This window comes from Vigna radiata, chromosome 10 (genome assembly GCF_000741045.1).
Source record: "Vigna radiata var. radiata cultivar VC1973A chromosome 10, Vradiata_ver6, whole genome shotgun sequence".
Lineage (NCBI taxonomy): Eukaryota > Viridiplantae > Streptophyta > Magnoliopsida > Fabales > Fabaceae > Vigna > Vigna radiata.
Window position 1 is genome coordinate 11,454,257 of NC_028360.1, and position 27,901 is coordinate 11,482,157.

Consider the following 27,901-nt stretch of genomic DNA (forward strand, 5'->3'; position numbering starts at 1 on the left):
GATAATTTTAATTTTAACACACCATAGACGTGATATAAATATATTACTAACTACTCAACCCCTCACATTCAGATTTTACAATTTAATACTAACATTTATAATTTTATCATGCACATCACTTCATATGTAAATGATGATGTAAAAAAATATGTTTCTGTATTTATACATTTTAATTAAATTCTTAAGCAGTGCAGATAGCTTGTCTTTTTAGAAAAAGGTTACCAAAACATTTCAACAAATTTCAGAACTAAATTTTCAGAGAAAATGTTATTTTTGAGGAAAAGAAATATAAAAAACGGGATTTTTACCAAACCAATGCAATTCCTATAATAAATTAAGTAAACGGTCCAAATTTAAAAAAAAAAAATTACAATAGATAAGCGATGCCAACATGTTAGCATGGCTTATTCATTTTTGTAATTCTTTTAAAATTTGCACTGTTTTTAATACTATTTTTTTTTGTAGGATTACACAATTTTGGTAAAAATTCCTATAAAAAACAGTCTATGATTGTGTGCAGGATGCAGAGCACGTCAAGAATATACATGTAACCTGATTAATAACATTACAGAATTATACAAATTTGATTTGGTTTATCGAAAAATGGAGATAATTTTACCATTTTGTACAGGAAAATGTTACACTACCAAGCAAAACCTTTTTTCAGAACCATTCCACTCTGCATCTCGGGTACAAGTCTTTATCTGCAGCAACATGGGTGGCAGCTAGCAGTTCTTTCTGAACCTTCCGCCTCTCAAAAAACACCATACATGAAATGGACGTGCATTTCACACCACTTTCAAGAAGCCTGTCCCCGCCTCCACAATGGTGACATATCTACCAGAGTTTTAAAAATATAACTATCAATAGACCAGAAAGAGAAAAAGCATCACAAAGCATCAAATCTAAGGGATTTACAGAAAGTAACAAGGTGTTTCTTGATAGCAGAGTGGTAAATCAACAGAAAGCTGCAAACAAAAACTAGAAACCAATCCAAGTACATAGACAGCCTATCATACTTCATCAAATTTCCCCCCACGCGTGGAATGACAATCAATCCCATTATAAGGAGAGTTAGACACAATCTCTAGAAAATACTTTAACACAATGAACAATAGATGAGAAAAACTCATGCAAATATACTTACAGCAACAAGATGTTGCATCGCTTGCTCTAACTTCGAAGTCTTACTAATTAGTGCTGTTGAAGCAGCTACCTCATTTTCTGAACATTGATTGCATAAATGGGCTGATGCCTGGGCCAACCTACCACATAATACACAATGTTTTGAAAGATAGTAATAATCAATTCTGGTTCGATGGGAATTTGAAGTTAATTTATGCTTTGCAGAAGCTTCCCTTGTGGGACGAGGCATCTCTGAAAACCAATGGTTGAGGTCAGCAGCAACAAGCCCAAATACCCGTTGTAAAGCTGGTATTATTTGTTTATTAATATAATATAAATCATTTATTCTATACGGGGAATCAATTGCCAAAACTTCCAAGGGATCCACAACCATATCAACCAAACGGGCTCCAGGCTCTCCATGGATTACAACATAGGGTATTCTCTCAGCATAACGTGGTTCTGCCCTGCGGTCAACCGTCATTGCCTTAGTGGCCACAATTGCAGCAGGAGGAAGTGATGACATTCTTGCACTGTAGGTACCCAACCGGACCTCCTTCGCAAAGATAAAATCTTTAAGGCAGAATTTTCCCGAAAGAATCCTCTTCCACTGACGTTGCAAATAAGTCTTCACCTGCAGACAGCAAAAAAAAGTATTAAGCATTGTTGACATTTAGAATAGAATATTCTACATTTATTGTGTATAGGCAACAAAATTTCAGGTCTAGAGGAAATTATATATCCTCTAATCCTATATACACCAATAACTGGCGTCCTCAAACATGGGTTCTCTATCTATCATGTCTCTGTTTTTTCTTTCACTTTAACAAACATGAAATCAGACGAAACAAATATTGTAACTTTCATATCAGATGAAGTATCCAGCACAAATAGTTGAAATTCTACTGTTTCCTTATACCATTTGTTATAACAAAGACATTGCTTGTACAAAGGATCTAGAATATTGACTTTCCACCAAGACAGTTTCTATTACAATATTTTCACAAAAATATAAAATAATATCAGGATAAGTGAACCAAGGATCTTAATTATGCCGCAGAAAACAGTGTGGACAAATAGACGAGCACCAATTGCACCAGACTCACACTATGTAGTAGCCAAAAAATTGGAATAATTTATAATGGAATGCAACTCATTGAAACTCCACCTCACAAAATTTGGCCACAAAGTAACAGGCTTAATATCTAGGGTCCAGCATATAAGACAACAAAATAGAGGGAGATGTAAACCATAAAATTCAAGTAGGATGAATGAGACGAGGGAGTGCCTCAACTTGTGAAAAAAAAGAGATATTAGTATGTGATAACAACAATCAGGGTAGCTAATAGCTATAGTCTTTGTATTTTATGACCCGTAATATATAATAGGCTCCACTGTGCAATTGATACAGGGAATTCATCACATTTTTCTCATTTTCTCTCCCTATAACAAATTTTAAATGACCATTACTTTCACTGTGATGTATATATAAAAGGCTTAATCTGCTAGCATTTATACCTCCAATAAATCCTGTTGCTGAAAAAAGAGTCTCAAAGACTTCTCCATTATCTTTGCAACTGCACCACATGTGTCCCTGCGAACTGTCTCAATACCTTTGGCATCAAAAACAGGTTCCATTTGATGAGGACTTTCATAACTGTAGCCAACATATCGTTTCTTAGTAAGAAGGAAACATGGGTGATAAACTTTCTCCATCTTCAAGGAGACAGGGTTTGGATTCATAGCAGAGATGGCAGAGGCAATCTCACTCCCAATTTGGAAAGACTCTTTCAAAGTGCGTCCTCTAAGGAGGACAAACATACTGCAGAAAATACAATCACTTAATTAATTTTTTTAATTACAGCCCTTCCACTTTACTAATCTTGAAGGAAGGAAATGGTACTACGGTAAAAAGTAGCCATTGGCTATCTTTCATTGTTTCAGAACCCAACCAACTGTATGTAAATGCTGTTGGAAGTAAAAAATAGAAAATGAGGATCAGTAAACCTCCAAAATAAGAGATCTGGGTATGCCATGGGCAAATCTCATGAGACAATAATATAATTTACTCTAATTACACATGGTATGTAGTTACCTATCAGTATCTCCATAAATAACTCTAGCATTCCACTTTTCATGTTGATTTACAAATGATATAGCCTTTTCCAGTGTACTACGACCACACTGAACAATACTGTCTGCAAGTTCTGCACAGGGCATGCGACCACTAAATCCAGCAGCAGTGTAACCATATGTTACATTCGCTATGAGCTTCAAAGCAAGCTGTCTCGCATTAAATATCTGAAAAGATAATTATATTACTGAGTAAATACTATTTAAGTCTATTAAATTAAGCAAATAAAAGAATCATTCCTTACATCACAAACAGCAGATATAAGTAAATTCATGAACTAAAAAATATTTAGCATGCATTCGGTTGGAATATTTTATAAAATTTCTCGATTTCATTATTTTTTTCAAAAAATAATTGGAGGATTTCAGAAAATCCTCTCGACTACAAGAATCACAATTTAGTGTTTTCTTTTGTCCAGTATGAGCAATAAATATAACAAAATAAAACAAAAGAGCATAGATTCTTGATATTTGTACTCAAACAAACGTTGGGCACAATGAAAAGGCATTCAAATCCATACCCGCTGAAGAACTTTCTCTGCAGGAGCCAATTTTTTTATTGCTTGTTTTACCATAATTCTAGTAGTCAAGATTTCTTCCAATAAGCGGGGCAGTATGCCTCTTCGAACCTGTATGAGTATGACACAGCACAGTACAGATTATATTCACTTCATCCTTTCGACAGGAGTTACTTACAAGAATAATGAAACATCTTCTGGCTAAAAAGATACAGTTTGTTGTACAGAGAAATGAAAATAACTAGTACTAGATGAAATAAAATGCTGTGCGTATGGAAAGTGATCAGTTAAACAGAAACTATGCACATAATTTTCAGAAATTAAAAGTTCAGCAAATATAAGTCATTCATTCAGCTCCATTAATATTAAGTTTAAGAATCCTTCATCTGTGTGAGCACAATGAATTACATAGGAGAGATGGAAGACAGTGGGTCGAGATTCAAGGGCACTAAACAGCAAAAATAAGAGATTGAGTGAATACACTGGTCAGCTAATGAGAAATTAGCCCCACAATTTGCAATTCTCAAATCTATTGCATTCATTCAGTTCCATTAATATCAGGACTTCAAAATATAAAAGGAGCTAGAGAATAGTAAAAAAAATATTGACTGAATCACCTTGGAAGGTACAAACATAACACCATTTGGAGTGAGTAAGATTTGATCCTTTAACTCCTGCAGAACATGTTGCTCTGGTGAGAAGGGACTAACTCCAAGTGTATTAGCCTTTGATCCCACAACTTTACCCAGACAAGTGCAGAAGCAAAGATTGTATGCAATTATCATGGATGGATATAAAGACTGGAAGTCAAGCACAACAACAGGATCTGAATAAAATCCAGATTCTGGTTCCATTACTAGAGGAAGGCACTCCATAGCAGGTTGAGAAGCAACCTAGATGATACAAAAATTATTTATTAACCCCTTGGGTACGGGTGATGAAAACAAGCATTAAAAAGACCACAAAGGAAGCCTCATAATAACAAAAATACTAGGGACAACTTGATAAGTTGAACAGCAATGCATCTCAAAAACTGTTTTCAATGGTGAATAAGTGAAACAAATGTAGAAAGAGATAAAAACATATTAAACAAAATGATTGGATAAGTAACCTCGTGATGCACTGAATACAAAACCCACCTAAGAACATTTTATTGCTATTTTTTTTATTTACCACACCCAATCTCCTTTCTGATAACTAAAATAACAGAAAAGAAATTACAAAAATGAGGAGAGAAAATGACAGGTTTCAACATGGTTGTCCTGTTTCATTCAATATTAGTAGTAGACATGCAGGCTATGCTATGAATAATAAAATTGACGAACCTCCCTCCTCCCCCTCTTTAAATTATGAGTATTTTTTGTTTGGGTATGAGTGGGGAAGGAAAAGCTTGGGAGAGTATTGATGGGAGAGTTGGCTGTGGCAGCAGAGGAAAGGTTGGTGAAATTCTGTTTGTACATCTTATTAAAACTTGTATATTTTTAGTTTTGAGATCTCCTTCTTCCTTGTGTCCAAGAAAACTAGTTTATTAAATAAGATTTCTTAGTTATAACCACATCATCTAAAAAAAACAAAATAAAAAAAAAATGGCATGAAATGTTAAATAACTGAATACTGAAAAAGCATATATCACAAATGAAAAACGAAATCATGTTAGGAGGATGGTGGACAATTGAAAATGTTAGAGTTTAACTCAACACTGTCAAGATAAGGACAAGACTTCCAGACTAGTGTCACAGTACAATCTTATTATGCTTTAGGGAGCTACAGTCAGGTTGCTGTCGTGTGGTATAGAAGTCCCAGGTCCAAACTCTAAAATTAGCCACTCTGCTAGCAAAGTTAAGGCTGCGTACATTTACTTTCCCCAGACCACACAAGGAGAGAGCATGATACATTGGAGTCTGGACAGCACTTCTATAAAATCTCGTTGGGCTTGGCTTATGATATCATTACAAACATTCAACATCATAATTAGTCATATAGAAATATAAAGGAAATAATAAGGGAACCTTGTGAGAACCTGTTGATTTCCAGGTGAGATAGCAAGGTAGTTTTGTGTATGGGCCAACCTCAGAAACATGGACTCAACACGGTATTGTGATCCTCGAGAGAGAACAGAGAAAAACTCTATGCCAAAGACACGAGCAAGTTCTGATGTTCGATTCACCTGCAGAAGAAAAATAATCAAGAATAAGGAAAGCTTACAAATTAGAGAAGAAAATGTAAATGTTAGTTAAAGCAGTACAAATCTAATTAAGGAATCCAAGCACACGGGGGCTTGCATGAACAATATGGATGAATGACCTTGTTAGCAATATCACAAATAAGGAAATATCATGAGATTTTGTATGTACGTTTATGATGAAGGTAGTAATGGTTATTCTCCGTATTTGACTGAGTAAAAGGTTGTTTGAGAAACACATTCACCGTAAGTTTTTCATTTCCTCTCTCTCTTTGAACACATCTATTACTCTATTTAAAGAGAGAAGCCTAAAATAACTTGTGAGAAACTTCAAAAGCATGAGTAAATAACTGCAAACATGTTTTTGACATTTCAATGCACCCAAATATGACTAGATTCGGGTAATATTGTAGCCATAACAAGGATGGAAACATTAGTTAAGAAAATGCTTATTTTGACAATAAGCCTATAATGCTACCTTACCATATCAAGTTGGTTTAATATCTCAAGGTTCAGCTTTACTCTCTCAATCACATATTTGATACACCGATATCTTGCTCGTCCAGGACCACTTGAAAACCACTTCGTCAGCACTTTGTGGTGAAACGAAGGAATTTTCCGCCTCAATACAGATTCAGCTACAGATTCAACTGAATATAAGTTCAACTTAACTTCTCCACGGATCAATCGCCATACATTAAGAACAATTCTGCCTCCTACATGAACTCCACTAGCATGTGTCCGTCCCCATTCATCCTCGATTATTGAATTTTCTGGCACACAACAATCTAGACTAGGAGTGTCATCAATGTCCAGCTCCAACATATCTTTTTCAGAAGTTTTCGTATCATCAGAAGATATCAAAGACTCAGAAGGAGTGCGAGAAAGATTGTTAAGTAATCCCAAACCAAGATGGGATGCTCTTTCTGCAAGAAAACCAAGAGAACTCCCTTGAATATCCCAACCCATCAAAATATCTGGGTCAGATGAAGACACAATCTTTATAAATTCTTTTAACAATAGCTTCTCATCAGTGAAGACCAATACTTTAGAGCCAGATAGACCATCAAAATTTCTGCAAACCAATGAAGAATAAGAACAGCAATTTTGTTAAATGTGATAATCCTGTAAGAGATATAGCATTTACGAAAATACAAAATTTGTCCACAATAGAAAACTAATCAAGAAAGAAAATGGGTATAAAAAGAGACATCACCATACCTCTGACAAGTTACGAATTTACTGCGTAAAAGAACTAGAACTTCAACATCAGAGTCACTATCATTCTGAAAACCAAGAGCTATAATGTTGATGCCATCAAATTGAGGATCAGGTAAAAGGTCTGCTCTAGAGTCTGCAAGAATCTACAAGTTACAGTCAAGTTTAGACCTATGAGAGAAACAATCCTATAAAGATTTTAATTTAAAAAGAAGTAAAAGCTTATTTAAAATTTAAAAATATAGTTCAAAGATAATAAAACTTACATATCCAAAACAACATTACCTTTTAATAACAAGCACTAAAAGACAAATACATTCCACAATCCTATTATAAAAAAAAATTTGATCCCTCCTTAAAGTATTAGTATAAGCATGTAACAATGACCCCTACCCTTCTGCAACTAAATCAATATAGTAAAAAATTAAGGCATAACCTTTTCGGTATAACTATAGCAAATTGATTTAATAAACACCATAAAGCATCTAATAATAGCAATAACTAGTAACAAGAGAACTCGGCCTGATGGCTGAGTTATTAACATCATGTTTGACTATAACCCGTATCAAGGATCTGGTTCATAGGAAATGACAGGAAAAGTTGCTTTAAACACCAAATACCTATAATATGGTCTTCAAATCAGAATTCAACATGCAATTTTGATAGATGTAACAGAACTTAAGAAGCTACAACATATTAGCTTGAAAAAAAAAGGAGAGTTCAATCTCCAATACCTCTATACTAAGTAATGTCAGTTGCTGTCCACAGCCAACACTTGCAGGGTCTCGAAATCCAATTTGACTTAGAGGGGTATAGATTGATTTTCCATCAGGGGCAGATATCTGAGAAGTATCTTGTGAGTCATCTAGAAGTGTTTTCACTCTTTCTGTTTGTCCTTCTCCATTGCATTTGGGGTTCTGTTCTGATTCAGCATCTTCATGCAGCTTAGGCCTAATAGGAGGTTCAGACTCAGAAGCACATTTAGGTACATCCTTGTTCTCTGCATCTGTTTCTTGATGTATATGCTCAACACTATGCCCTGATGAAAGAAGATTGATATAACCAGATCTAGGTATTACCCTGCCATAATTGTTATAGATGTACAAAGATGTTTTATTTGTCTTAGTCGTATGTTAAAGTTCTGCATATTTTAGCTGTATGCATTATTTTTTTCTTCATGAGCTGTAAAAACAATGTCTGTTCAGACCAAGACATGAACTCCATTCTTGACCTTTATACTATCTCTTATTAACAATAATAAACTGGCTGAAGAAAAACCAACAGTTTTCCAGTGTGCAACTTATATACTAAATTGAGAAAAGCATTGTACCCTTCAGATAAGAAGCAAATCTTTTCTTTAGTGAATTTCCTAGAACAAGTAGTATGGGTAAAAACAAATCACTGATCAGGTACAAAATGCACATATGGTTTAGTAGATACCTCTCTCATTATGAAGTAGCCATCTATGCACAGTATCCACAGAAGGAGGCAAAATATTAGGCGTTAATAGGTAAAGGTGAGAGCCATCATTTTGGTAGAGAGTGTTGGCAACCTTTGTCCCATTAGATGTAAGGGTTTTATTTGTAAAATACTCGTTGCAAGTTTCCATCCCTTTCTTAGAATTCCTTGCAGAAATTGGAAGAAAGACATTCAGATCATCACCTTCAAGTAATAAGCACAATCCAATGTGAAGTTTCATCAAACACACAATAAGATCAGACCACGGAACTTAGATGCATAACAAACTAAAATCAATAACCATCACCAAGTCTCCACCACATCGGTATCACCTACATAACAGACAAAAATTGAGTGTAGAAATTTCATAAAATGCATTGTCGTGTGTTTGGATGGAGAACTTTTAAAAGGCCATTCATTGTTGTAGAGAATTTGAATATTTAACGACAAAAATATGTTGTTCGAAGAGGAAATTTTAAAAGAAATTAATTTTTTAGGAAAACAGGCTTCCTTGAAAGTGTTGTACAATTGTTGTGTTTTCTGAAATAAAGAAACAGTGTTTGTTGTTGTGTTTCACCTTCTGGAATTAAACCCAAATTGTTTTCCAGGTTTCTTGCTCTTAAGAAACCTAACAGATCTTTTTCCTTAATCTGTTGCTCCCGTTCCTACCAATACTCAGTATTTCAGTCTTACTCCTAACCTCTCCCCTCCAACTGAATCATTATTTTCTCCATCGCAGGCTGCCAATATTGAAAATATGTCTCTCAGTTATCAACTACTTCTGCCTCTACTATCATACCTACTGAATTTGAGCCTCTCCCTAAGCCTCCTAATACTCATCCTATGCAAACAAAATCTAAATCTGGTATTCATAATCCTAGAATTCAATTCATCCTTCACTATTTCTGACCAATATTGAACCTTTAAGTGCTACACAGGCTATTAAAAATCCAAAATGGGTTTCTGCTATGAAACAGGAATATGATATATATAATTAATTTGGTTATTTAAAATTAAAGATTTTTATCACCGAAAGAGTAAGCATTTGAAATTCTCCACATTTTCACCTATGTCAAATTTGTCTCTTGTCTTCATATTTTCTCTTAACCCGGCCCAAGTTGGGGTGTTGTCAACTCAACATTATTTTTTCAATGGACATCGACAAAGTTTCTATCAAGTTTAAGTCATTCAGAGTTATTTTTTAATCCACTGCCAAAGTTAATTATTTTTCCAACATAAGCTAGTTTAATTTGATTTAAGTTAGGATTTTCTTTATCAAAATTAACTGTGTTTTTTAAAAGGACTTTTCATCCAATGTCAACCAGAATGTAAATAAGAATTATTTGTTGATCAACATTAATCGAGTTTTTCACAACCAACATTGGAAACACTTTTCTCCTATCGATACCAACCAATTTTTTTTATTGATGCCAATAAGACTAATTTTTTGCCAGTGTAAATCAGGGTATTCTAATCAATGCTAATAGAAGTTATTTTTTTAATAGACATTATTGTGCCTATGTAGGCCAAAACCATTTCTAAGTTGTACTTTGTTAGGTTTTTGTCAACCAATGTCAATGGATCTATTTTTCAGTATGTCACCAGATTACTTTGATTGAAGTTTGTAGTGGTTATTTTTTTGTTGACGTTCACAGGAATTATTTTTGATGGATGTTATTTGGTGAGAATTTTTGTATTTAGTGATGATTGAAATACTTTTTCCAAACAGAAAAACTAAAACTCAATTAATTTGATTTGTCTTATCCAAACAATACATTTAAAATATTAAACAATTTCAAAGGAAAGCAATTCATATTTAATGTATTTGAATTTCCTGTAAATTGTAAAATTCACTATCCAAGCAAAAGGTTACTTCACGGGTGGGTCAATCAAGTTACCAAGATTCATTAAGATGATGGTGTGCCTCTAAATGTAGATATGATGAAGACAAACATTTAAATATGCAAGTTTCCTATGCCAAGTGTAGGAAGTCCATTAACAAAATAACTGTTTGCAAAAACTTTGCTAACCTCATGACTGTCTATCAGATATTAGCATTCATAATACTACTTCCTATTTGTCTTCCAGCAAAAAAAATGCCAAGAAAGCAGGTAAACACCAGTGAACTTTTTTTGACAAAGTGGCAAATTCAAATAAATCAGCATTAAATCCAAATGATAAGTGTACGAAGTCAATGAAAGGATACTTGTTATTAACTTCTCTTAAATGATTTGACTTCTACACAAATAGATCAACATAAAAGCACTATCTCAGTGTCCTTTGTAAGAGCTGTACACTGTCCATTCTAGAAAATGGTAGGTTAAGCCCACAGAAAGATATTGAAAAGGCTGGCTGAATATTAATACATAACTTAGGATGAGATAGGCTCAATTCTTTAACAAGGTATGCTATGAAACTACATCACAGATGCACCAAAATTCCTTTGGAGAAACACAGACCCAAAACCAATTCAATGTATACAGAAAAAATAGAAACAAATGCAAATAAGGGAAAAATAGAGGAAATTGGATCAAAGAGGATAAAGCTAAAACCTGTCATTTCATCAGAGCTATCTTCATCCAAATGTAAATAGGTATTACAGATTGCTGTACTTTCAAGATTCTTATCACCCGGGGGGTTCTTGCTTGTGGTTACTTCAGTTAATTTTGGGTGATTACCCTTTAGGTCAGTGGGTTCAGAGTCAATGATCTCATGCAACAAATTTTCATCCACCTTGTGATTCTCCAGCTTTTCACTAAGCAATACTTGCACATCATTTGCATCACTTTTCTTCACAGAATTCTCACAAAACATTATCTGATCATGTTCCACAAATGATAAGCTTTGGTGAGAATTTTGATCCACAAAATTATATTTACCAGACACTCTATCAATAATGAACGCGCTTTGCACACTAGTTGAAGCAGAAGAATCAGTTTGTGGACTGCTCTCGGGAGCTCTGACTTCATGAACAGCAGCTGTTCTGAACTGAGTGTCTAAAAAGGGACTTTTGATATATGTATCAGAAGCTACATGCTTCGTAAAAGTCAAGCCACCCTTAAGGTTTTCATCCCTGCAAGCCACAGATTGATCTATGGAATCAAATAAACATGATTTTTCAGGCTTATGGAGCCCTGGTCCACCATGCATTAAAGCAGAACCTCCTTTTGTACAGTTCCTCAATACTGTACTTGCTTCTATACCTTCCATTTCATGTTGACCAAAACATTCATCTTTTGGCCTACTACCGTGTAAAGGACCATCACTGCCAGTTGAAAGGAGCAGTTTCCCATGCAATAAATTAGCATGATTGCTAACTTCAAGTTCACAAATCTTTTGGTTTTCCATCTCTTCTACATCAATTTGCATTGTTTTTAAATTCAGTTGCTTTTGCCCAAAGCATACATCTGGTTCCTCATGCCTGCCTAAAAGAAGCTTTTTAGTAGTTCCCGAGTCATATTCAGCTTGTTCAACTCGATAGGATCGCTTTCGCCTCATCAAGTCCCGCAAAGAACAGGTAACTGATCTGTGTACTTCTTTCGAATCTGACGCATTTGTGTCCTTGTTCCTTAAAATACAAGCACTACTACTAACCTCATTTATTGTTAGGTGATCTGAGCAAGCAGAATCTCCAATATTACTTTCAACTGGATGAGTCACAAGTAAAGTAGCTCGCTCTCCATCGTTATTAACCTGATCAATCGCAGATAAAGGCAAAGACCCCCATTTCTTATTCCTTCTATCTTTACTAACTGTGCTCGTGCCTGTACTATGCAGAACATGGTACTCAGAGGCGCTTTTGAATTCACTGTTTATATCTGCTAAAGAAGAGGTTCCAGCCAAACTACCACATTGATCTGAGAAATTGTCATCATTAGAACCATCAACTTGGGGTAATTTCCTATTTCCAATAGGACAATTGTAACCAAAGGAAAGAGAAGGCTTTTCCTTTGGAAACTCCAACTCAAGCATATCATCAGTTGAATCTAGAATATCCTGACACTCCTTCTGGGACTCACTCTCATAGGCGATATTAGCTTCCTCCAACACTTTATCAATTGTTGCAGCAGGCAACAAGGGAGTCAAGATTGTTTCATAAGCAAGATCATCATCAGAGTTTATATCCTCTACAGCTTGAGAAGTTGCAAGCCACTTAAGAAGATTTTTCGCTTCCTTATCAACAGCCTAAAAAGCAGGAAATACAGAAATCCAAGAGAAAATTTTAAAAGACCATATTGTTTAAAAGAAAAGCAAAGGTTGAATGGTGCTATGATAAATATAACATCCCTGTGCCTTCATTTCAGATATTGTTCCAGGACTCTTTAAGAAAAACAACAAATAAATTTAAAAGTCATGGAAAAAGGTATTGCCTTTATGTCCACCGATCCAATTATTTCAGTTGACTGAATTTCATCCATAGTCAACATTTCAAGGTTGGCGTCAGTCCCTTCTGTTTGGAATTTGGCATTTTTGCATAATGTAGCAGGTGGTGATGCTGACCCTATTATGTCTGTTTCGCTGAAACAATTTAAGGGTTTTAATGCTTCACAACATGAAATAAAGTTTCCATCATGTAATAATAAATCACATAATACAAACCTCAATTCCTTCCCAGAAGGAGTACAAAATAAGGTTCCAACTTCACTGCATAACTCAATAAATTTTTTCTCAAAGTCCAGACTACCAGAGAAAAGTTTCATAACATCTTCTGGAAGTGGTTTGCCGGGATCAGAAGGCATAGTAGCCTCATGAATCCCAGTCCGCTTCTGTTGTTCCTGAAACAATTAAGCCAATTAATTTAGATAAAACCCAAACAAATAACATGCAGAACAGAGATACAGAAAGATCAATCATGATAAGCTACCTCCCATATTGGTACAAGTGACTGAACCATGTTGGTATCTGAGCATGTTTGTGAGAGAGATGAATACATTTTAAACTGCTGATTAAGAATCTCTGCCACAACAGATATTTTTCGTAAGGAAAACAGCAGTAGCAGAAGATACCATTACATATTTTAGCATAAACGTGTGCATGCACATCTGTGTTTGTGTCAGTATGGCCATGAAACTAGACAAACCATTCACAGAAGTATCTCCTTCAAGCTCACAGATGCTTTGGCGTTTAGGACAGTGAGCCTTATCATTTAAAGAAGCACTGGATTTGCTTGTGGGTAACCATATCCACTCAGATGGAATTGTGGAAGCCATCCAATATTTGGACTCTAGACATGCATGAGAAAGATCTGCCTGATCAAAATATTACAGTATCAAATATAAATAAGGGATACATGTATCATTGAAAATATAACAGTTTGTTAGTTAAACAATGCAGGAAAAATAGACGGACTTGAAAATGAAAAATGTGAAAGTCAACACACCTTTGTATGCTGGCCACCAATATTTAATTTCTTGAAAGAGTCAGGTATCGGGTGGCGGAACTTCATCTTTGATAGGTGCAATTGACCCATGCCATACAAGTTGTAATCAACCTAACACAACAAAACAAAGTGTATATATCTACAACATAAGAAAAACTAGGCAAAATGTGTTACATTACTTTTCATTTGGGCTGCAATCACGTAATTGAACATTCATGGAGAGATACAATCAGTCTATCAGTTCACATAAGTAGCCCTAGGAAATGTCAATAAACCAATTTAACATGCTCCAATGATGAGAGGGAACAAAGAAATATATTATTTATAACAATCATGCTAATTAGATTATCAACTCCTTTATTTGTAACAATCACATTCTCTTAAAGGAAAGAAAATTTGATTGAATGAATGTGAAAATTCTAAGGATTATTTTTTCCTAATTGCAGTGGAGATATTAGAATATTTTTATCCTAATAATCCACTATACAAATATCAAATGTCACTCCACACAAACCACTAACCAATTAGTTATCAAAACGTAAAAAGTGGAATGAGTAAATCATAAGATAAGAGATGAATCAAAATTAACAAATAACATAAGCTCCAAGCACATGACAGCAGCTGGATGTTCGAAACCCAACCAAGTAAACCCAAACCATATAAGAAATGGAAAAACATAACATTATACTGATTAGTTCCAGCAGATGAGTGCAGCCAGGCAAAAAAAAAAATTGGGGTTTGTGAGGCACTATGCAAGGACAGTGACTAGTTTAATCATAATGTCATTTTTAACTTTACTTAAACATTTAGATACAATAAATCATACGAATGTACATACCAGAAACTGAAGAATAAAGGGAATATGTGATTCATATGGCTGTAAACTTTTATCAAGAACAGCACAAGCCTGAAAAAGTAAATGTCAAGACTAAAGCTTACTGTGTATAACATCAAATTAAGTTGCAATAAATTCAACAAATAGTTTCCACTTGAGAACAAAAAATTGCACATTTTGAACAAAGAAATAACCGAGGTACAAGCATCAAACTCATAAGAAATATCCAGAAATTGTACCAAAAGAAGACTAGCTGCACGAGAAACATCTTGAGGATAATATCTTAAGCACCAGTCAAGGCTTACTTTTTTTTGGGTAAGAATGTTTCCATGATTTAATCATGCATCACCTGACCTTGTAGATACGAGTGGTATATATGCACATGGAAACATATCACAAATAAAAAATATGTAGAAAATATCAGGATAGTGGATACAAGTATATCTTTACAAATAACTCCTCGAGTGAATGATAGCCATAGAATTTCCTTGCTTTTACAATACTGCATCCATGTACATGCTGCCTTGTAGAACCAGCACTGCCTTTAAGCTGTAGAGGTTGCAACCAAATGTGACGCCGCATTTTTATATTTAATATTAATATAAGAAGCCGTATATATTAAGCATAAACACAAAAACATTGAAATAGAGGGTACTAAACACTTTCTAACTCATGCAAGGATACCTTTAAGGCTTTCTCAAGAGAAGCAGCTACCTTATAGGTGAATGCATCACCTGTGCAACAACCAAAAAAATTAAATCCGGATATCAAGTAAATGAAAATGTGAGATTTGTTTGAAGCATGGATACTGAAAGAAAGTTAGATAAATCATAAGCGTCATCCAGATTATTAAAACTGGCCCACAGGTAAAAAAGAGAAAAGAAAAATAAATAAAATTTGCATACAGCATATAAAATAGTTAAAACATAAAAAATAAGTAACTTATAAATAAAAATCGTCAAAAGAATGAAATGAAACTAATTCAAATATAAATATGACAATACAAACACACGGTTGATGTAGAGAAAAAAAGATACTGGTAAATGTGACTTGCTATTACCTTGGTCCAGTTGAAGTGGTATATCCGAACACGGCACATACAAATAGGGTAAAGCCTACAATGAATAATTAGATTACACAATTTAAGCGTAACAACAGCACCATATAAAAGAAACAGTCACAACTTCGCTTATTACAAAATAATAAAACTATTTGTCTTGCATTTATGATAGAAAAAACGCTATCACATGAAATTAAACTCAACGAGGAAATGAGGGAAGTAAATATGAACCATAACGAGTAATGCATAGTTTCTAAACCGAATATGGTTTACAACACAAAGAAATTTCACGTGTGATCTTACCCGATGCACGTGCAAGCAAGTTTTCTGGCCAGCAGGAGTAGAACCATACACTCTTATCACAGGCACCTCGTTCACCTCTCCACCTAAGTAAAAAATATAAAACAATGAAACGCAAACTAGTGCTCAGTGAGATGAACACTAAAACTTTGAAACGCGAAATGAACCCTAAACTGTTGCCGTTCGTTCTTGGACAGAGTTCAATCTTTCTTGGAAAGTGAAAAAGAACATAGGGCTGGATTCGTACCGTGGAAGCTACTATAACAGATATCGGCGTCAGGGATTGGCGGCGCCATGTAATAGTCGATGGACACAATCCGAACGGTGAAGATCTCGGAATTGGACTGTGAATCTGACATGATTTACACTCACTTATGTTCCTTCGTGGAAGAGTAGCCAAGAGAGAAAGAAGATGAGAAAGTCTTGGTTTCCTCTATTTATTTTGGCGCTAGGTAGTTATGAGAAGTCTTTTTAACTTAAAACTTCTCCCTCTTAGTCTATTTTTCTTTTTTCGGCGCGCGGGGTTGTTAGGGCCGAAATCAATGAGGCCCGCCCGCATTTGGCCCAATTTATATCAGCTATTCTAGTTTCGCTGTAAAAGGTAGTTTCTTTTTGTATCTCCTTTTTTCTATCCTGCATCCCCATGAAATTCTTAAACCCCATTTTACCCCTGTTTAAAAATGATCATTCCGTTCTTTACAGTTGTAATTATTAAAACACCATTCAAGAAATCTTTCCTAATAAGATTTTCAAAATTTCTAGAACACAATTTCTAGAATAGCCTTTCTGAAACATGATTTTGATAACAAAACTATTAAAATAAGATATTTGGAAGAAAAATAATATTTTGACTCCCTTCAAATAAAATACTCCCACTTTACAATTTCTATAATGTTATGATAATAATATATATATATATATATATATATATATATATTCAAATTTTAAATTAAAAAATAAATTAAATATTGTTAAAATGTTATTATTTTAACTGGATCTAATATTTTACTCTCTATGGTTCTTCTTTGTCTCAAAGAGCTCATCAGAGAATAAAGGTGAAAAAAAACTTGTGAAATGTAGGGATAATTTGACACCGTTTAATAATTATTTGATATTTATGTAGGGATAATATAATCATAAAAAAAACATTTTTTATATTTATAAAAAATTAATAAAAAAGAGTGAAAAATAATGTGAAATGAGTATAAAAAGTTTAAGAATGTTAAAATACGATTGTCGTGATTATAATTGCGGTAAGAGCAACGAGAGATAATGCACTGAGAAGATATATTTAGCTTTTTTATTAATATTAGATTAAGTATATTTTAATTTTATAAAAAGAAATTAGAATTTATTTATGTTCATAGATAGATTTAAATAAATATAGTATTTTAATTTAATTATTATTTTTTTTGTTAAAATAAAAATTGTGTATTTTAATATTAAAATGAAAACGTGTTAAAGTGTAAACAACTTATATATTAACATAAATTAATTATGTTAGTTAAATTAAAAAGTTTAACTTAATTAGTTAAAAAAATTATATTATTCATTTTCAAAATTTAAAAACCAAAAAATATATAAAGGCGTTAGGGAAAAAAATTCAATTTCGCTTAAAAGTTTAAATACTAAAAATAAATTTAACTTCAATATTAATAACCATAGGTAACATGGGATGGTGAACCAAAAACTTCAGATTTTGAATGTTAGTTCTCACTTGTTAAATCATGTTATTTTTTTTTACTGTGTATTCAATTTTATTTTTTATTGCAATTTATTATATTTAAAATTTAATTCATTTTAATTCTAATTTTAAATGTTCCCGTTTCAGAGATACTGAATTTTAAAACTATACAATCTCGATCAATTATAATTTAAATTTAAAGTTTTCCCTATTGATAATCTTATTCAAATCATATGAATTCCACGTAATAAATTATTCTTAGATCACACATATAACAGTAAATGAAACAGTCTGCAGAAAGAATAACAATGAAAAATCAGAAAGCTAAAAATATCCTCAGACAGAATGGTAGAAAAATATGCATGGTATTATATGCAAGCCCTTTTAAATTGCGACACTGTTGGGAATTCCCATGCCAGTGAGTCCAGTTTTGCTGCTGGGATAAAGCAAAGTGTAAGGCATGTTAACTGGTCCAACTCTGTTTCTGTGTTTCCCATCACTGTTCATTTTCAGAATCCTTTCTCCAATTTGCGCCAGCTTTTCTCCAAACCTCTCAAACGCTTTCAATGGTTCCACATCAGAAGTCCAGTAAGGAGTGTCTCTCTGTCCAAGGTACACCTCATCAGAAGAGTGCCTAGACAATATTTCTATGAGTGAAATGCCTATAAGGGTCTGCAACTGTGCTGTGATTGTTTTCAGAAAAGCCTTCTCAGGGTTGTTCACCAGTTCATCATATTCAGGAGTTCCTTCCTCAGGCATGAATCTTCGGCTTATGGTTGGACGGTTTGGAAGGAAACCTGCATAAGGGTATTGGCCAAAGTTGGTGGATGCATGCTGGGCTGAAGCTACCCATATGATGATAGTGCACACTTCTACGAGGTCTTCACGAGTCTGCATCTTTGGCCACCAAGGCTCGTTTTTCATGTCACCGTGACCCTCCTCTCTTAACTCCTTCCACCAAGATTGTAGTTCTCTATCTTCCTTAACTGTGTCATCATCCTCGTAGTAAAAGGAGCAATATTCCTCAACCCAGTTCTTTATGGCAAACCAAATCTCTAGCCCGTCAACAGCGTACGGATAATCCTCAATCACAAGTCGAAGGCCGTGTTGAGAACTTGAATCTTTAACCGCCATTCCTCTGATAGAAGCAGCTACGTATCAGCTCATTAATATCAAATTGGATATATATATGTGTGTGTGTGTGTGTTAGTTAATTATCATGATTTGGATCACAAAGTAGTGAGCATGATCCTTATGTTATCATGTTTTCAACCATATATATGTTTAAAACAAACCATTAGTCTAGTAATGATGTTGTGCATGTGATGTACCTCTTGATGAGATCTGTGGGTAATGCTTGGTCAGGGAAATTCCAGTTCTTATAAATCACAGATGACATCTCCATGGAATACTTTGATGGAAAAACTGTGGCCTCTACAAAGCCACCGGCGTTGATGAGGATTTGTCTTGCTATTGCATTTATATTCATGGTGTCACGAAAGTGTGGATGCAGGAGTATATGAATAGGGTGAATAACGCTAAGACATCTGTTTGCAGCTATGATGAATGGTTCAATCACTGCATGAGTATGCAACCTGTAACAAATGGAAAAGATACAAAAAGTTGTTTTCAATGAAAGATGGTTTTTGCTGTTTCTTCATAATTGAAGAAGTTATAGTATTATACCAGTGAGTAATAAGCTGATGATAGCCTGAGTCGTTTACTGCTACATAAGCTTTAGCTAACTGCCAGATGGAATTTTCAACACCCTCGTCTGCAGGAGTGTAAACCTTACTTATGACACCGTGTTGGTCTCCTTCAGAATGTGGCAAACTCAACTCAATAGCCAATGGCTTCAAAGTTCCATTGTTTTGCAAGAAAAGAATTGTTCTGCTGGCGTAAGTCTTTGTAGAAGTGGAGTTTATCTTCCTCATGTATGGTATCAGTGCATCATGGTGATCTAATATGAACAACTTCTTGTGTCTGATAGCCTATTGACCAGATATGAAAGTAACAGCAACAAAACCATACCATTAAAGTAAACAATGAATTAACTTCGACAACAAAAGTTCTAGCTAACTTGAAAATTACCTCATCTACTGTGAGCCCATCCATGTTGCTCTCAATGTGTTCTTTCCTTATTGTACTGGTTTGGTTGCCATAGACTTTACCATCTAGCTTACTTGCAGGTGGGAATTCCTGCAATTTATTTTGCATAATCGTGTGGAAACGATTATTACCAATTAAGTTTACGAAAAGATACTTGATAATTTCGACAAACATGGAGACATTAAGGCTAAAATCACTTGTTCGTACTTGGAGGCAGCGAATAATAACAGGGTTTACACCAGCCAACATCTCTCTAGCAAATTCTTCATCGCTTCTCCATGCAGACTTATCTTCTGCTCAAACATTATAAGAATGTCATTATCGGAGTTATTTACAAAAGAAAAAAAGTGAGATTTTCAGGTTTCTTTGCCAACACATTAAGTAAAAAAAATACCTTTAATCACTTGAGGCATGGGAAACTTGAGGAACCTTTCTCCATCAGTTCGGAGAATTTCTTTGAGCAGCTCTGAAGGGATTTTTTCTCTAACATTCTTAAGTATACCTTCAGGCACCTTGATCCCACCTTCGTAGAGTTTAAACACATCTTCAAAGCTATCAAACTCATCAGGGGTGCTGTCAAATAGAGATTCCAGCTCGGGTTTGATAACTTGAACTATGGACTTCAGTGCACTAGCAAGAAAGTCTGACAATTTCAAGTGCCCAAATCTTTCATCCCTTGGAACATATATGTCCAAGCTCATGGCCAAATTCAATCTACTCTCACTCTTGGCATCTGCTAAAATAACAACACCATATCAGAAATTTAAAACTAAAAGACCAAAATTCAGTTTCTAAAACGTTTTCAGACTTAAATGAATACCAAAGAAAGACATGAAAAGCTTAACCTGATTTTGTAGGTGGTCTACCAGTTCTTCCTCTTCGAGGGTATGGATATTCAGTGGAACCTCCCAGAACTGGACGAGCATATTCTGCACCCTTATCTGGATCACTCAAATCGTTGTAGTATGCATAGTCATACACCCTATCCCACTCTTGTAGGGTCCCTCTTCCATCCCCTCTTAAACTCTCTAGTTCTTCTTCTCTATACTTAAGAAGTGGCTCTGGCGTTTCACTTGGAAGGTATGCCTGCATGCAATACATTAATTACTAGTAATTCACAATAACTAAGAGAAAATAAGACTTCATTATGCTGCTTTACCTTGTTGGTGAAGAAAATGCGATCCTTTTTATACTTATGTGCAGGGTATACCCAAGAGTTGCAGTTAAAGTGGATGACACCATGGCCAGGAACATTTTCAAGTGTCATGCTTTTCAGGTAGAACTCAGTGTGATGATGATTTCTTACTAAAAAAGCTCCTGGGGTTCCTATGGAATCATCATCCCAATCAAATGTGACCCCAAATGCTGATTCACCAGCGGTCAAGGGTGTGATTGTGGTAATCCAATCTTCCAAATATGCAGGCTTTCCAAGTTTACCTTTCATCTCGTTACCTTCAACTTCATTACCATAGGTTACATGTTAGGTAAGGAAACCTCATACGTAGAATGATGAATTAAAATTAGGAAAAAATCTCTTTAACAACTATTTTTTTGACAACGCTGGCAGTCTATGATTGGTCCGTTTCAAATATTTTTTTAAAAATAAATTTAAACATACCAATAAAATGATGACACGTGTCCTGTTATCAAAAAATTGTTAAAAATGAATTGTGAAAGTATCATTATCCTTAGAAATATGGATAATTTTTAATTAAATATGATACGATGATATGATTGACAAAGAAAGTTAGTCTTATATAATTTTTTTGTACACTTTAAACTTAGAAGAACTTTTTTTAGAAAGTAATACCCTTTCATTGAAAAATAGTTCTTACCCACCACTAACACACCTAATTTATAACATATTTTTTTTTAAATATATGCATGTATTCATGAACACTTACGAGTATTTTTTTTAAACAAATATCCTATGAGTAATGAAACGGATAATGAATGGACTTTTCATTATAGGTTAGATAGCAAATAGACGTTATTTATGTCTTATCTAACTCTTTTATCATCTCTAATAATGACATTTAAATAAGTAAAATTTATTTAGGTCGAACTTTTTGTTGTTTGACATCAGATTATCTAGTGTATGATTTGAACAATTTGTTTTACATCATACAATAAGAAGTTTAACATAAATTTCTTTTGTTTGTTAAATTTTTGCATTTTCATTTGTGATCAAAATTATTTATTGAGAAACTCAATCATAATTTTGCATCCATGTCTTTTTATTTTGTTTGTCTTTGTAGAGATAAAAAAGAATTGTATTCTTTTTACTTTCATAACATTTAAAATCAAAATAAAAAACATTTGTTTTCATCTTAGTACATTTCTACTACCAATAAGAAATCTACAATTAAATATATATGTATTTCTAAACTAGGGAGATTGCGTATCAAATGATGGATTCAATAAAATTGAACATAATTAAAAAGTAGATAAGTCAAATTTATGACAGAAGTTTAGTCACTTCTGAAAAACATTAGGTTGAAGAGGATATTCACGTTCAAGAATACCTTCAATATTTTTCTTGTGGTTCAACCTCTCATATTTGACTTTTCTGTTTACTTTTTTTTTTTACAATGTTTTGTGAATTTAAAAAGAAGAAATCAATAATATACTACATTTAAAAAAATTATTAGAAGTAGAGTTTGAGTCTAACTTAACCCCACAAAACCAATTTGTAAAGAGAGGTTTGCATCCAGTTATATACACTTAAATGACTTTATCTCTAGTCGATGTGGGATTTCCAACAAAAATATATATTAATAAATTATTTAATCAACACTAATTGTTCTTTGATTTTTTATTAGTTGGTATTACATTGTCAATTATGTAAACGGTTAAGGAATGTTGTAATTTACCATCTTCCTTAACTAATCATAATTTCCAAATTCATAGACATTCTTTCGTATACCCAATCTCTTAACCATAATGTGTTGGTGGTGTAGCTTTTCATACTTTCTTTTCTTTTCATATTTTTCATACAAATGACGACATGAAGTGTTTAAATAAATGGAGTATCTACAAATCATGTATAAATTATTCTATAATTAATTCTGATTTTTGTAACCGACATATACTTAGTGCTTATGGTTTTAAATTCGTAATATCTATTTAGTTATAACGTTCTTTACTAATATTTTTCATATATTAAACCATAATCATTCTACGAGATTGCTTGAAATCCTGTTTGTAACACAAAGATAACCATACATCTCGTGTACACTTCACTTTTTAGTAATTTGTATCATGTGAGATTTGTTATTTTAAAAAATAAATTTTAAATTTAAATTCAATGTATAAAATTAATTTATAAATTAAAGTTTATAGCCACTTATATATATATATTGGTAGTCTTTACTTTACAAACATAATTTATTAACATAATGTATTTTTTTAATAGATATTGGGGAGTTCAAGCTTAAACCTTACAGGTTCATGATGAATTCGTTGGTTTTTATTAGGTTTGGGGTTTATAACATCAATTAAGTTATTACAATGTCTTTGTATATAATATTAATTTCATAAAGCTTATGTAATTTTTTTTTATAAATTTAAGAAAAAGTAACTATACTAATAAAAATTAATTTATAAATAATATGTATCATGATTTTTTTATATTATTTTACATTTATAATATTGTGACAAATAATTATAAACTATATTATTTATTAAAATATTAAACTTTAGTAAATATTATTTCAAATATTTATTATAACCTTAAAATCTGTTTTTTTTTCAATATATAATGTTGTTATATAATTAAAATTAATGTAAAAGATGCCCTTGGCACCTCTATATATTTGAGGAAAGAAATAGTATTGAAAATTATGCTTACATAAAAAATAATTTAGTGATTATATGAACTATTTGTACTATTTAGATAGTTTGTTTTAATTATGCTTACATATTTTTTTATATTTTGAATATTTTGTTAGAAACTGTAAGTCAAATATAGAAAACTACGAGTAATTTTAATAAAAGAAAATCTCCTTTAAAACTATCTTTCATTATATTCAATCAATGTTTAGTCTATTATCTAAGTATCATCTTTATTTTATGATGTTGGAAGTATTAAAATTTAAATGTTAATTAATGTGTATGTTTATATTTAGGATAATGATATTTAGAGAACATTTTTTTTACAACATTTGAATATTGATTACGTATCTGTGATTGGTCGTAAATTACTCCATAATCAATAATAATAATCATAAACACTATTATGGAGTAATTTACGACCAATTCACATATTGGTACGTAATCAATGTTTAAATGTTGTAAAAAAAATGTTCTCTAAATATCATTATCCTTATATTTAGTAGTCTTATTGTGATAGAAGTGACATATTTTATTGTGTGTATGTGTGTGTGAAAACATTAATTAAGGCAGTATGTATTGTCTATTTCTTTCTGTTAGAATTATCTGTGAACTTTAAATACACATCTATTTTCAACATATTATTTAATTGTTTTCATAAAATAATGATAATAGGATACTTATTGTATGTGTTTTATTAAAAGATATAATGTTAATATTAAATCTTATTTTATTATCAACAAATTACAGTCTCAATTCCTTAGTCAACAAAATCATATTTTTAATTCCTTGTAGTCAACGAAACACCGAAGAAATTGACCCTCATTTTTTAAGTCTTGCAAGAGAAAGCTGAACAAAACACGTAACTTGGACGCCAAGCATTCCAGATACAACGTAGAAACTTCATATCTATATTTCTTTGGTTGTAATATGAAAACTATTTTCATCATTTTTCACCTTAATTTTCTACATCTTATAATTTCAAATACTCTACATCAAAAATTGTTGTCGAGTTTAATTTAATCATATAAATTATTTTAAAAAACCATACTTTCTGTATTAATATTTGATATATTTTTTTTTTGTTCTGTTTATAAAATATTCTGATAAAAAGTTAAAAAGGAAAATTAAATTTGTTAAATGGTGGATTTTAAATCTAATTCAACTCACAAAATTGGCTTGTAAGATGAGATTTATACCTCGACTAGATAGCAGGTAGAACAATATCTTCAACAAACAACAAATATCATTATGATAGGTTCTAACTCTGATACTGTGTTAGGAAATGAATTTTTTAAGTCAACCTTATAAAATCAACTTATAAAATAAATTTTACATCCATTTATGTATTATAAATTGATATTATCTCTAATCGATCCAATAAAATCTAATTCAACATTTCGAATTCAAGTTGTAAAATGAAATTTTAAATCAAAATACCGATACTCATGATATATTTCTATTTAATGATATAGAATTTTACTTTTTACAGTGACTATTTTTCCTTGTTCTTCTTTCACGTTTCTTCTATTATTGTTTTTGACAAATACTGATATGTGTATTTGAGGGGAAAAAAAGGATAAAGTTTTGATTGAGATACACAAAAAATTTTCAAATTTGTTATCGTATTTATGTAAAAAAATGTTGCCGTATGGTTTTCAACTCCAACACATTGATTAAAGTTAATAAATGCTAACTAAAAATGTTCATAGAATTAATGCTTTCAGTAGGTTTTAATTTCTTACATAGCACGTCACAGATATTTTTCTTTAGTTTCTTAAATCTGCAAATTTACTTTATTTTTTTAAAGGTTAAATGTATGATACCTTTCGGTTTCAATGTGAATTTAAAATATTATTTATAAGATTAATATTATTGAGTTAAACTATTTTCAAAATTTAGAAACAAAATATATCAAAAGGTTAGAATCAAGACAAAATTTATTTTTGTGTTTAAATTTAGAGACTAAAAAGCTATATATAACATTTTTATTTAAGTGATATTGGAAAACAAGTTTTGCGTAAATAGTTTTTATTAAGTTTCATGCAAGACATTGCAAAACTATCTTTCACAGGTTAAACAAAAATTTACAAGAAAAAAATATTACTACTCTTATGAAATTATTTAATATGAGGTTGAAGATCAATTTATAAGTGCTTCTTCGTAAGTGAGGTGATGAGATTTATATTTATTTATATATTATAAATTAAGGGTTAAAAGTGTATGGTTTATTTGATGTTTCAAACATTTGGTTGTTTAAGGACTAAATTCATACAACTTTAAAGTTGGAAGACTAAATGATACCAAAGCTTTGAAAAGGGATTAAATCCAATTTTCACTAAAATGTTGACCAAAAACATATTTAATCCATAAATTAATTTTATTTCTAATCGATATGAGACTTCAAACAGAATAAAATAAAACACACATACGATATATATATATATATATATATATATATATATATATATATATATATATATAAATACTGATTGATAATTTGTACGTGAAAAAAGAAAATACTGACCAGGATCAGCTTGAGAAGCACTTATGAGTTGAAGAGAAACGCGTTTTCCCACAAACTCATGAAGACGATCGAGCAAGGAGGCACTCAAATCGTTGAAGTCCAAAACATTTTTCTTCATCAACACCACTCTCCCTCTCACTCTATCTCTCTTGTTCATGTTGTTTTTTTCCAGGGCGTTCACCAGATTGCCAAACACGGTCTTCTTCTTGACGTGCTTTTATCTCAGAAGTTACAATGAAGAAACTCTTGATGCATCAAGTTGTGCGGTTGTGTATTTATAGGCTCTTTTTTTTCTTTTTTTCTTTTTTTTTTTCATTTAAGAGTAACTTGCCTTAAAGCTGTCTTTTAGCATTTGTTTGTTTGGAGTATCGGTGAAAATTATGAAAGTTAAAAGAAATAAAGGAAAAAGTAAAGTAAAATTATTCGAGTAAGAGAAGAAATAATTTTTTTATTAGTTTGATTCTTTCAGTGCAATTTTTTTTTTTAATTAGTATATTTAAAAATATTAAATCATTTTTTATATTAAAATAAATATAATTAAAAATTAAGAAATATTATATATACCGATCATTCAAGTTAAGTACTTTCTCGTTTTGCAAATAGAGAATGCTCGAAAATAATTGGAATTATTCTATGTAACTTTCTATAATAATTTTACGTAAAATTAATTTTTAAAAATATAAATTAAAATTAAAACAAAAACTTAAAAAAAAATCTTGAAAAGTAATATATATATATATATATATATTGAAAACAATAAATTTAAATAAATTACTCGTTATTTAATTTAATTTTATTTATTATTTTGTATCTTAATTATTTATTGCATTTGTTGTGTTATAATATTAATAAAATTTAACTATAAAATGGAATGTATTAAAAAACTAATTAGTTATATAAAACATAATTCATTTCTATATAATTAAATTATTTAAATAGATATAATAGAATAAATTTATAATATAATTCATCAAATTTTTAACTTAATTGATTATATATAATATATACTTTCCTAATAATTAAAATATAATAAATTATATCTTCAAACCTGGATTAACTTTTACACAAATGTTTTCACAATAATACAAAAGTTAAATTTAAGTAATGTCTTTCGTTTTTCATGTTCTTTTAGCTTTATCGTGTTTTCTTGTATCTAAATTTTGGGTTAAATATGTTTTTAGTTTTTTGGGCGATTTTGGTTTTAGTCCCTCCTTTAAACTAAGGTACAATTTAGTACTTCAACTTTAGAAAACTCTGGGTTTAGTCTTTTTTACCAAATTTTTTTAACTTTATTTGTTGTTTCAAACGTGTTTCTGAGTTAATATTGAAGCAAAAATGTGTCAAACAGTGTAAACAATCGAAATGTTATAATGAAACGTGCTTGGAACAGCAAATAAAGTTAAAAACATTTGGTAAAAATGACTAAAACCAGAGTTTTCTAAAGTTGAAGGACTAAATTATACCTTAATTTGAAAAAGGAACTAAAACCAAAATCGTCCCAAAGTATAGGGACTAAAAACATATTTAACTCCTAAATTTTA

At 32.0% G+C, this 27,901-nt stretch overlaps 2 protein-coding genes across 4 annotated transcripts; both read right to left on the reverse strand.

The window, feature by feature from the left end:
* Positions 1-533: 533 nt before the first annotated feature.
* Positions 534-16,645, reverse strand: LOC106775953 (DNA polymerase zeta catalytic subunit). 3 transcript variants are annotated; one of them, XM_022786557.1, is made up of 25 exons: positions 16,457-16,645; positions 16,213-16,295; positions 15,910-15,964; positions 15,534-15,583; positions 15,286-15,398; positions 15,089-15,131; positions 14,853-14,921; positions 14,015-14,125; positions 13,715-13,883; positions 13,499-13,590; positions 13,234-13,409; positions 13,005-13,152; positions 11,187-12,819; positions 8,617-8,838; positions 7,911-8,215; positions 7,180-7,322; positions 6,442-7,033; positions 5,797-5,943; positions 5,630-5,713; positions 4,394-4,669; positions 3,780-3,887; positions 3,221-3,426; positions 2,644-2,947; positions 1,148-1,759; positions 534-837 (listed from the first exon to the last, which is right to left on the reverse strand). In XM_022786557.1, the coding sequence occupies exons 1-25, from the start codon at positions 16,566-16,568 to the stop codon at positions 664-666; spliced, it is 6,027 nt and encodes a 2,008-aa protein (XP_022642278.1). In that variant the 5' UTR covers positions 16,569-16,645; the 3' UTR covers positions 534-663. The 3 variants fall into 3 exon arrangements, with proteins under 3 accessions (XP_022642278.1, XP_014518696.1, XP_022642279.1); XM_014663210.2 differs by lacking the exon at positions 5,630-5,713; XM_022786558.1 differs by lacking the exons at positions 14,853-14,921; positions 15,089-15,131; positions 15,286-15,398; ... (2 more) ...; positions 16,213-16,295; positions 16,457-16,645 and having other exon boundaries at positions 13,715-13,879; positions 14,015-14,116.
* A 1,460-nt stretch (positions 16,646-18,105) lies between these two features.
* LOC106775016 (probable linoleate 9S-lipoxygenase 5) lies at positions 18,106-26,662 on the reverse strand. Its single transcript, XM_014662040.2, has 9 exons — positions 26,361-26,662; positions 21,162-21,460; positions 20,848-21,088; positions 20,397-20,735; positions 20,210-20,295; positions 19,985-20,092; positions 19,580-19,884; positions 19,225-19,488; positions 18,106-19,031 (listed from the first exon to the last, which is right to left on the reverse strand). The coding sequence occupies exons 1-9, from the start codon at positions 26,515-26,517 to the stop codon at positions 18,278-18,280; spliced, it is 2,553 nt and encodes an 850-aa protein (XP_014517526.1). The 5' UTR covers positions 26,518-26,662; the 3' UTR covers positions 18,106-18,277.
* Positions 26,663-27,901: the final 1,239 nt, after the last annotated feature.

Excerpts from the sequence above, each read along its gene's own strand:
- LOC106775953 (XM_022786557.1), bottom strand. The coding sequence starts at position 16,568 with ATGTCAGATTCACAGTCCAATTCCGAGATCTTCACCGTTCGGATTGTG. Across the intron at positions 15,584-15,909 it reads ACCACTTCAACTGGACCAAG|GTGATGCATTCACCTATAAG; the intron begins GTAATAGCAAGT and ends GTTGTTGCACAG. Across the intron at positions 14,922-15,088 it reads GTGCAGCTAGTCTTCTTTTG|GCTTGTGCTGTTCTTGATAA; the intron begins GTACAATTTCTG and ends TTACTTTTTCAG.
- LOC106775016 (XM_014662040.2), bottom strand. The coding sequence starts at position 26,517 with ATGAACAAGAGAGATAGAGTGAGAGGGAGAGTGGTGTTGATGAAGAAA. Across the intron at positions 21,461-26,360 it reads TGCTTCTCAAGCTGATCCTG|TTGAAGGTAACGAGATGAAA; the intron begins GTCAGTATTTTC and ends ATGGTAATGAAG. Across the intron at positions 19,885-19,984 it reads ATGGGCTCACAGTAGATGAG|GCTATCAGACACAAGAAGTT; the intron begins GTAATTTTCAAG and ends TCTGGTCAATAG.